Consider the following 11,020-nt stretch of genomic DNA (forward strand, 5'->3'; position numbering starts at 1 on the left):
CACTACCCTTATCATAATCACCAGGCCGGGACACAGCCATAAACAGATGCCAGATTATTACAACGGCCAGTGTCTGGTGTTTTTGCACATTTACTGCTTGGATGCTGTGGTTTTATCTTTATCAACAGCAAGATTAAACAAACCTTATCTTAAGTTCAGACGGGGTTCTTGAGCAGTGTACCTACATTACACTATATTATAGGCATTTAGCAGATGCCCTTATCCAGAGCAATTTGCACAACTTTTTACAAAGCATTTACATTGTATCCATTTATACCGTAGGATATATACTGAAGCAACGCAGGTTAAATACCTTGCTCACAGGTACAATGGCAGTGTCCTACCTGGGAATGGAACCTGTGACCTTAAGGTTCCTTACTCATTATACTACACTGCTGCCCCACTGCTGTGTACCTGTCTGATAATCTAGATACTCTGTAGTCTGTATGCGAGTGTAATCTAGATACTCTGTAGTCTGAGCGCGAGTGTAATATCATACTCTGTAGTCTGTATGTGAGTGTAATCTGATACTCTGTAGTCTGAGTGCAAGTGTAATATGATACTCTGTAGTCTGTATGAGTGTAATCTGATACTCTGTAGTCTGTATGTGACTGTAATCTTGATACTCTGTAGTTTGTGAGTGTAATCTGGATACTCTGAAGCTTGTGAGTGTAATCTGGATACTCTGTAGCCTGTATGTGAGTGTAATCTCATACTCTGTAGCCTGTATGTGAGTGTAATCTCATACTCTGTAGCCTGTATATGAGTGTAATCTGGATACTCTGTAGCCTGTATGTAAGTGTAAATGTCACTTAAAAACTGAGAAACAAGATGAGTCAACTCAAAGTTTCCTTTGTGTCTTTCTCACATCATAGAGCACTGAGAGCACTGGATACACCACATCCTGTCATGCTTTGCAATGTGCAAGAACGGCCCTTAGTTGCCATGGTATCAATCAGTTCCTCTCCTGACGTCAGCCTGGTTGGACGTATAGCGGTGCGGTATTTCCCAGAATGCAACAAGTTTGTCTCAAGAAGCAAGTGAAGAAATTATGGACAATACATACAAGACACGTCAAAATGAAAGGGCACAATAAACTGGTACGTGCTGTTCTTTTCGCTATCAGAAGTGTTTGAACTGATGTTGGGGACAGGTGGTTGATGACGGGTCTGTTGGTAGTTATGCGGCTCATATCAAATCCCAGTTTACTGTAAACTCATGACGTACCAGACGGCATTGCTTAATCAGAACAGATTAAGGAAGGAATTAAACATGTTGCTTCTACAAAGGCTGCCAAATGTTCAAAAAATTAAAGCACATAGCATTACATTACTACAGACAGAAGCTGTATTGAGCAGAACAACAAAGGAAAAGCAGAACTGAAACTGGGACATAGTAGAGAATCCGTGCGTTTTTTATTTGAATGCGAACAAAAACACTGAACCACTAGATGGCGCTACTGGGGATAGTAAGCATTACAAATGCAGTTCAGTTCAGTTTTTTGCATTCAAGACCAGAATACTGGAGGTAAGTCTCACTTGGTCTTCAGCTGGAGGCATCAGGTACAGAAACCATTGAGCCCCTCTAATGATCATCCATGTGCAGGTGGCCTTTGCAGGTGCATAGGTGACAGGTGTGCTGCCTGCTGGGTGGGGGTTTAAGTTTTCTGTGGGTCTGCCATCCAGGTGAAATGGTCGCTGTCTGTGGAGCTAAAGCACCTCAGGTGGATGGAAGGTCAGGCTCAGTCTAGGATTCATTACACAGTGATGTATTACACCAGTCAGTAAGGACTCAGTCTGGGATTCATTACACAGTGATGTATTACACCAGTCAGTAAGGACTCAGTCTGGGATTCATTACACAGTGATGTATTACACCAGTCAGTAAGGACTCAGTCTGGGATTCATTACACAGTGATGTATTACACCAGTCAGTAAGGACTCAGTCTGGGATTCATTACACAGTGATGTATTACACCAGTCAGTAAGGACTTAGTCTGGGATTCATTACACTCTGCTGTATTACACCAGTCAGTGAGGACTCAGTCTGGGATTCATTACACTCTGCTGTATTACACCAGTCAGTGAGGACTCAGTCTGGGATTCATTACACAGTGCTGTATTACAACCAGTCAGTGAATAAGATGCATTTTAGTAATGGCTGCTTCTTCTGTCGCTCACAGATGATGAGGGCACTGTATCTGCTCCTGCCATTTCCTCTTCTCCTCGCCATTCCTGTTTCTGCTTCCCACAATGCAACGGCAGAGCCCCACAATGTGAGCGCAACCGTGACTGTGCAGGGTGTCACAGCTGGTGGGGTGACAGACCAGCTGAATGCTCCGATCACGGAAACAGAGGACTATTCAGCCGCACAAGCACTAGCCTTGCTGGACAGGGAAACGACCAATGCAATAGAGCACAGAGATGAAGGTTTTGAAAGAGATTTCAACAGCCATAACACAACATCAGGAAACTCTTACATTACGGCGAATGTAATAAGTGGGCAGGCAACCCGGGAAGACGGCGCCTGGTACACAACTCCACCAAATCTCAGGACTGAAGAATCACAAAACGATATGACTGGGAAGACTGTATCACACAACACATACAAAATGGAGTGGCCAACCAAAAGCACCTCGACCACTGATCCTTTTCCCAGCAACACAGAGTTACACAACAACAGTGCTGTCAGAGACGGTGATTTAAATAATACAGCCATATGGGCCGATGATGCGAATACCTCAACGATGCCTCCGCACACTGAGACAGATTTCAACAGCACCGTTACACGCACGTACAGAGACTCATACCCAGCTGTGCATGAGGAGCATGTAACAGACGAATATCCGACTGTGGACAAGGAGAATGTAACAGACTCATATGCAACTGTGGACAAGGAGAATGCAACAGACTCATATGCAACAGTGCATGAAGAGAATGTAACAGACTCATATCCAACTGTGCATGAAGAGAATGTAACAGACTCATATCCAACTGTGCATGAAGAGAATGTAACAGACTCATATCCAAATGTGGACAAGGAGAATGCAACAGACTCATATGCAACTGTGCATGAAGAGAATGTAACAGACTCATATCCAACTGTGCATGAAGAGAATGTAACAGACTCATATCCAACTGTGCATGAAGAGAATGTAACAGACTCATATCCAATTGTGGACAAGGAGAATGTAACAGACTCATATCCAACTGTGCAGGAGGGGAATGTAACAGACTCATACCCAGCTGTGCAGGAGGGGAATGTAACAGACTCATATCCAACTGTGCAGGAGGGGAATGTAACAGACTCATACCCAGCTGTGCAGGAGGGGAATGTAACAGACTCATACCCAGCTGTGCAGGAGGAGAATGTAACAGACTCATATCCAACTGTGCAGGAGGAGAATGTAACAGACTCATATCCAACTGTGCAGGAGGGGAATGTAACAGACTCATACCCAGCTGTGCAGGAAGAGAATGTAACAGACTTGTGTACAAACAAGAACAAGACAACCCAAGACAAACCATCGTTCCCCTCTGCACACCGCAAACTGATCTGCTTCATCACTTTGTGGGTTCTGGGAGTGACCGCAACAGTCTTCCTATGGGTCACCGTGTTCCTGGGGATTCGACTCTCAATCCAGAGGAAGAGGAAGAGGGGCGGCGTGGACGAAGAGGAGACGAGAGGAGCGGAGCAACGGGGGATGAGCCTCTGGTTTCGGCCCACAGGGACGGCGGAGGAAAGGGCGGAGTTTTGGTACGCCAACGGGTCCTGCGCCCGTCCGGGAGGCACGGGACCAAACACGCAGAGAGAGAGAAGGACCGGAGAGGGAGACGAAACGAGAAGGAAGGAGAGCGAGACCGAGGACCTCTGGGTCCAGCCCAAAGTGACGCTGGCAGAAATAACTGAGTTTTGGTACGCGCACGGGAAAGTCAAACAGGACGAGGACAGTGAGCAACTATGAGAGAGAGACAGGACGAGCCGCAATAGTTCTGTTTGGATTTAGGAACTACCGTCAGTTTTTTATATATGAAAAGTTGTGTAAAAGTTGTGTAAGTCGCTCTGGATAAGATTGTCTGCTAAATGCCTGTAATGTAAATGTAAATGTTATATAGATAATCTTTGTACAGAACTAGTCTCCAACTATTTGATTTCCTTTTTTTAATTAACAAAAGAAATGCTGACCAAAAACCATGAGGTTATATGAGTGGTTTACAAACAAAAGATAAAAAAAATATTTAAAAATATATCTATGTGTGTTTGTGTGTATTTCAAGCATAGATGCTGTCATAATGTTAATAGTTTTAGTAGAATACTGACAGTACACCATGTTACATTATACTGGCAAAGAAATGACTGTATCACACTGTTATCATGCACACACACCCACACACACTGACATAAATAACATCAGCAATGTCCAACACATCCATATCCTAACAGGAGAGGCTCAGCTGGGAGGATATGAAGAGGTGTACAAAGAACGTTCATGCATGTGAGCTGTTTGTTAAGATAAACCTTTTGTGCATATGTGTACGTGCACATGTGCATGTGTGTGTATGTGTGTGTGTGGGGTGTGTGTGTGTGCATGCCTGTGTGTGTATGTGTGTGTGTGCATGCCTGTGTGTGTGTGTGTGTGTGTGTATGTATGTGTATGTGTATGTGTGTGTGCGTGTGTGTGTGTGTGTGCATAGGGGTGAAGGGCATAGGGATGACAGTGAAAGGGGGGAAGTGTAGTGTACAAATATTAGGAAAGACCCTGCAATAGGAAGAGCATGTGGGCCTATTGCAAAACCCACAGGGAGGGGAGTGGCAGAGAAGAAACAACTCAGCAAACCCAGATCGTGAGATATTAAAAGGACTGTCTGAATGTTAAAGTCCTGGTCTGAATGACGTGACATTAAAGGGATGGTCTGAATGACTAAATATAAAAGGGATGGTCTAAAAGTGATATTAAATGAATATTTCACTTTGGTGTACTGTGGGATGTACTGAATGAAGTGGTAGTAAAGGGATGGTCTGAGTTACATAATGTTAAAGGGATGGTCTGAGTTAAGTGATATTAAAGGGATGGTCTGAGTTAAGTGATATTAAAGGGATGGTCTGAGTTAAGTGATATTAAAGGGATGGTCTGAGTTAAGTGATATTAAAGGGATGCTCTGAATGATGTAATAATACAGGGTTAGTCTGAATAAAGTGATATTAAAGGAATAGTCTCAATGAAGCAATATTAATGGTGCTACATCTAACTATTTAATGTAGAAAATAAAGGCATCTATAGAGTTTGAAGAAAGATACAAAGCAAAAGTATTGCTATTCCTAGAAAAAAAATCATATAGAGCCATGACAACAAAAATAGTTACACTGTCCAAATACTTACAGACTGAACTGTATGTCTGCATAAAACACAACATGCATACACACAAACACACATAGATGTATCCCCTAGCAAACAAACACACACGCAAGTATATTATTCTCACACATCAACACAGTCGCACCCATTTGGTCAACACCTGTATCAATTACTTGTCTGGATGAGGTCCATGTGCACACACATGGCTAACTTTACCCCAACGAAACCAAAGGAGGAAGGAGTAATAATGGTAAAACAATGACAGAAAAGGCATGAAATACAAAGTTGCATATTACTGCCAAGAAGTGAAATCTGTAATCTTGCCCCATACCCCTCACTGATCACCGCCCCGCCCACTATATTCAGGAAAAAACAGAGTGCCTGAATTAGGGTGTGTGACTTTTGGTGCCTGAAAGTGAGAGAGAAAGAGCAGAAGATGAGTGTGGACACACCCTGCAGTGTTCCTGTGAGATAAACCACTATGACAGTCAAAGAGGTTTCAAACTGACAACTTTATATCTTCATTCTTCAAAGTTAGGACACAGACATGAAGGTAAGGAATTTTATTCTAAATTTTTGAGTGACAATAGTAATGACATAGACTGGGAGGATTTTAATGTTTTTGAATAGAAGACAGCTATTGATGTGTTATGCAGAGGAAACTACACTGAGTGTTTATGGACACAGCCAGAGGAACACAGTGGAGATACATCATGTAGAGTGTTGATATTTTTTCACTGTAAAAACAACATTTCTCAACTTTAAAAGGCTATTCCATTTGCTGGGTGTAGTTCTACTTTTCTTTTTTGTAATAATTTTCTTTCATTGTTTGTAAATGTAATCTACAATATTACTCAACAGACTGCAACACAGTAAAAACAGATCATGTAAAATGCATTCAATGCACAGTTTGCTACATCAACACCACACATTTTCCTATACAAATTTCATTATTTAGGAAATTTACAGTAATTTCCTCCCTCTCTATTTAAGATTTCTGCTGAATTTCATTCTTCTTTGCGACAATCTCTGACCACCTGCTCAAAAGAGATGAGAAAGTAAGAGGAACCAGCACACAAAGTGAGACAGGAAGGAAAGGGAAGTAACCTGAGCTTCTGAGTTCACCCTTGTCCAAGACACTTGGAGGAACACAGAAAAGGGAGGAGTGTTTGCAAGAGCACTGCAGACCCATCTCTCAGCTGAACCTGGACTAAAACAGAAAGGAAGATCAGCAGAGTACCTTTGATAATTGATTGACCAGGATACAAAATACCTGACCCAAGGATACTGGAAAAGGAAAAAGAGAAGATGCAAAAATACATGTATGCCTAATGCCACCATTAATTACTGTATATGCATTGCTCAGTAAATCTTTAACAACATTTAGCAGAAACATTTGTAATATAAGGAGCCAATTCTAAATATTTCACAAACCATTTTTTTACTTACTCTGAACTCAAACTAAAATTAAAGTGAAATGAAAAGAAGATGATTTAAAATCATACAACTTTCCCTTTAAAGTCAGCAGAAGAGATCTTCTAAACCCTTCTAGAACCAGCATCATCTTTGGACCTGCCTTATAAACTGTGCTAAAATCACCAAGATGGTGGTGCGTGGACTTATGTTACATGCTTTGCTGCTCTCCCTCTCCTTCTTCCCAATCTTTACCCAGAATTCTTCGGCACCTGTCAATTCATTGGCATCAGCCACTGATAATCCAGGTGATCCTCAAACAAAAAATGTCACTGAACCTTATTTTGAATCCACCACTGATAATCCAGGTGATCCTGAAACAACACGTATCACTGAACCTTATTTAGAATCCACCACAGATAATGCAGGTGATCCTGAAACAACACGTATCACTGAACCTTATTTTGAATCCACCACTGATAATCCAGGTGATCCTGAAACAACACGTATCACTGAACCTTATTTTGAATCCACCACAGATAATGCAGGTGATCCTGAAGCAACACGTATCACTGAACCTTACTTTGAACTCACCACTGATAATCCAGGTGATCCTGAAACAACAAGTGTCACTGAACCTTACTTTGAACTCACCACTGATAATCCAGGTGATCCTGAAACAACAAGTGTCACTGAACCTTACTTTGAACTCACCACTGATAATGCAGGTGATCCTGAAACAACACGTATCACCGAACCTTATTTAGAATCCACCACAGATAATGTAGGTGATCCTGAAACAACACGTATCACTGAACCTTATTTAGAATCCACCACAGATAATGCAGGTGATCCTGAAACAACACGTATCACTGAACCTTATTTAGAATCCACCACAGATAATCCTGGTGACCCTGAAACAACTCGTATCGCCATATCTTATTGGAAAACTACCGCTGGTTCTGCACATGCTTCTGAAGATACGAGTAGCCGTGGACAGAAAAGCCTCACCACACCCAAAATGGCTAATGCTAATGCTAATGCTAATGCTCGTAGAAATGAAGTACTCCTCCCCGTGGTGGTGGTGGCTGTGATGGCCTGTTTCATCGTGGTCATTGGCCTACTTCTCTTGGCCTGGAAATCCAAGAGGAGGGGAAGCAGGGAGGAGGAGGCCTGGGCAGGGCCAGTGAAGCTGGGGGAGCGGGCGGGGGGGGGCCAGGGAGCCGAGGAGGTGGCGGTGGAGGGAGGCGGGGGCGGGGGGGACGAGGGAGGGGCATTGCTGGGCACGTTCAAGGTGCCGCCGGAGAACGGAGTGGGAAGTCCAGGGACGAAGGAAGCGAGGAAGTGGGAGACGGAGCGTCCTCTGCTGTACATAGACGAGGATGACGCGGATCCTTCAGTCTTCCTCTACCCCGCCATCTCTCCCTCGGGCCCATCGTGGGACACCTCGGAGCAGCCGGATATCTACCTGACCACCGCAGTGTAGCGCAAAACACCCATGGATCGACCTATCGACCCGTTGTCAGAGGTTTCAATTAGCAATATGCAGAACCGTAGCTTGTGCCGATTCTTTGACCGCATTTGGGGAAGGGTGGGTTGGGGGTGAGGTGTGCAGGGAACCATTGGCGGAACATTCCAATGAAGAGTCCAGTATTCTTCTTAATGTACTTGTTTTAATCTGCTTGCCATTAAAAAAAAAACATTTGGCCATTATATTTGGCAATTAAGTTTTCAATATATCTAAATGTGTCGAAGACTTTACACAAATAGATGTTTTCACAGTAGCAAAAGTCAATTTTTTGTTTATGGAAAATGTTGCATTTATTTTATATTGAAGTTTTCATAGAAATATTTCCTACTGTGGTGTGAGGTTTATGTGCTAAATAATTTCACCATTTCAGTGTGTAAAAGGGTTTAAGAATATTGCTGTAATGATGTGCACTTTCCAAAATGTTCAGGATAACAGACATTTTTTTCTTCCAAAGGATGGAAATCAGCCAAAATCACTGCTGTACAGTAGGGATGTAATTGTACTCTGAACCAACGGTACGATTTATATAATGATACAGATTTCACTGTTTGGTATGTACTGGGGGGGGTGGGGCTCATGGGGACTTACATTAATAAAAAGTTCGCTGTTTATTTTCAATGAAATAACAAGACTTTTTTTTATTAACAAGACATGTCTCAAAGAATTTGCTATATGTTTCATATCCATAGTCTTATATTTACATACAGACTATTTTACCAACTAAATCTGCTGGGAGAAAACGGTGCAACTATCATTTAGCAAATGTGTCAATCATGAGATACAGCGATTTTCCCCTTCCAGAGATCGCTGGTCTTTAAAATGCAGGACATTTAAATTTTTTTTTAGAGATTTACTCATGTTCTGATAATTACAATTTTTTTGCCATAATATGCTAACCAACAATAATAACACAAATTAGCACAGTCACCTCATAACAAGAAGGTTCTGGGTTCAGATCCCGTCCTGGGCCTTCCTGTGTGGAGTTTGCATGTTCTGCCCGTGTCCCAGCGGGTTTCCTCCAGGTACTCCAGTTTCCTCCCACAGTCCAAAGACATGCAGGTAGGCAGAGACTCCACAGTAAATTTCCCACAGGTATGAGTGTGTCAGTGAGTGGTGTGTGTGCCCTGCGATAGATTGGTAGCCTGCCCTCGCGCCCAATGCACGCTGGGATAGGCTCCAGCACACCCTGCGACCCTGCCCAGGACAAGTGGGTATAGATATTAGATGGATGGATGCATGTTCTGATCAAAATTAATTTTTGAAACATAGACTAATAATACTTAAAAACCCCAGGAAAGATTTTTGCTTTTAATTTACTCATGTTGTGCCAGCTAGCTAGAGCATGACAAGAAAATAATTTTTTAAAAGGCCATGGAATAGCTTTTTAGGAAAAAGCTGAGCTTGCTCACACAAAAGTGGCCAGAGCATCATTTACATATTACAAGCAGAAGGGAGTTCACTGGTCTTTTAGTATTTTAGTGATGTACTAAGTACAGAGTTTACCCCTCCCACTGAAAACCTGACGCTTATCCAAGGCGGAAAGCCAGCCAATCTCGGCACAGGCTTTTAACAATTTTTTTTTTCCACAATTCATTTAAAAATATTTCTGGGTCATTTGTGAATGCAAAACAGTGTTGAAACAGATATCACAGATATCAGTTTTCTGGACCTTTAAGTGGAGGGTTCTCTATTTCGAAGGGCCTGTTCACGTGCCTGTTTGCCCTGTTTACGATTTATCCACGAAAATGCGGTCTTGTTGGATGAATGAATGAGCGAACATGTCACATGACTCATAGGAGTTTCCTCCTGTGAGCGCCAGGTTTTTTTGGGGGCTTTTCCTGCAGGTGTTTTTAACATTCTATAGGGAAATTGTCTCACTTTAAACTAAATAAAAACGAAATAAAGTGCTAATATAACCGCGGTTCGCCTGTTTTGAGTTTTGGTACAAACGGTCAGCTTTTTTCAGTATGATTTTTCAGTACACAGCATTTTTTGCACTCGTAGTGTATGGTGGACAGCGCTAATCCTAAGGATCTATTGATGGACAGGCAAGGTAAAGTTTATATGAGTACATAGCAATTCTTTTTCACTCCCTGTACTTAGACAGTACTAATGTGTCTTTCAAAGAATACAGAAAAACAACACATACTTAAAACATACTCACAGTATAGTATGAATAGGAAGCTAACAAAGGGAATGGACCACAAAACCAACTGATGATGATCAATCCTCTTAATATAAACAAGTCCCTGACAAAAAAAGTTGTTTAAAAACAGTGATTGTATAAGAAGGAAAGAGAACATCTTCACCCAAGATAAAGAGGACTGAAGAAAAATAGACTTTTTCACGAAAACGTAAAATCTGACAATGAGCAGAAAAGAAGGATAGTTTGGGGAGTAGAGAGGATTTGGGGAGGGGACGGTGGATTTCTGAGAGTGACTGATAACAGACAGTCCTACTGCTACTGTTCAGATAGGGTGAGTAGGAACTGAAAGTGGAAACTAATTCCATAAGATGGTTGCATTACGATAGGCGTGCAGGGCCGTTTGAGAATGACTTCAATATTAATTCCTGTATTTGTAGAGAGATTTTCATGCGTAGTACACAAACCCTCAACATCATAAAGGTATACATAAAATGAAGGTATAAAAGACAATAAAGACAATTAACATTCACAAATGTGAAATTCATACCTGAAATCGCAGTACTTAAATAAAAAC

General features: G+C 42.0%; 1 protein-coding gene and 1 long non-coding RNA gene across 2 annotated transcripts; both read left to right on the top strand.

Moving 5' to 3' along the window:
* The first annotated feature begins 3 nt into the window (after window positions 1–3).
* On the top strand, window positions 4–4,247 carry LOC135244024 (uncharacterized). Its single transcript, XR_010326877.1, has 2 exons — window positions 4–1,100; window positions 2,183–4,247. It is a non-coding gene; the product is annotated as an uncharacterized LOC135244024 (long non-coding RNA).
* A 1,487-nt stretch (window positions 4,248–5,734) lies between these two features.
* LOC135244001 (mucin-22-like) lies at window positions 5,735–8,517 on the top strand. The gene is made up of 2 exons (XM_064316176.1): window positions 5,735–5,909; window positions 6,350–8,517. The coding sequence occupies exon 2, from the start codon at window positions 6,960–6,962 to the stop codon at window positions 8,253–8,255; it is 1,296 nt and encodes a 431-aa protein (XP_064172246.1). The 5' UTR covers window positions 5,735–5,909; window positions 6,350–6,959; the 3' UTR covers window positions 8,256–8,517.
* Window positions 8,518–11,020: the final 2,503 nt, after the last annotated feature.

Source organism: Anguilla rostrata, chromosome 17, assembly GCF_018555375.3.
Source record: "Anguilla rostrata isolate EN2019 chromosome 17, ASM1855537v3, whole genome shotgun sequence".
NCBI classification, from domain to species: Eukaryota; Metazoa; Chordata; class Actinopteri; order Anguilliformes; family Anguillidae; genus Anguilla; species Anguilla rostrata.

Coding starts and splice junctions, on each gene's coding strand:
- LOC135244001 (XM_064316176.1), top strand. CDS start 6,960: ATGGTGGTGCGTGGACTTATGTTACATGCTTTGCTGCTCTCCCTCTCC.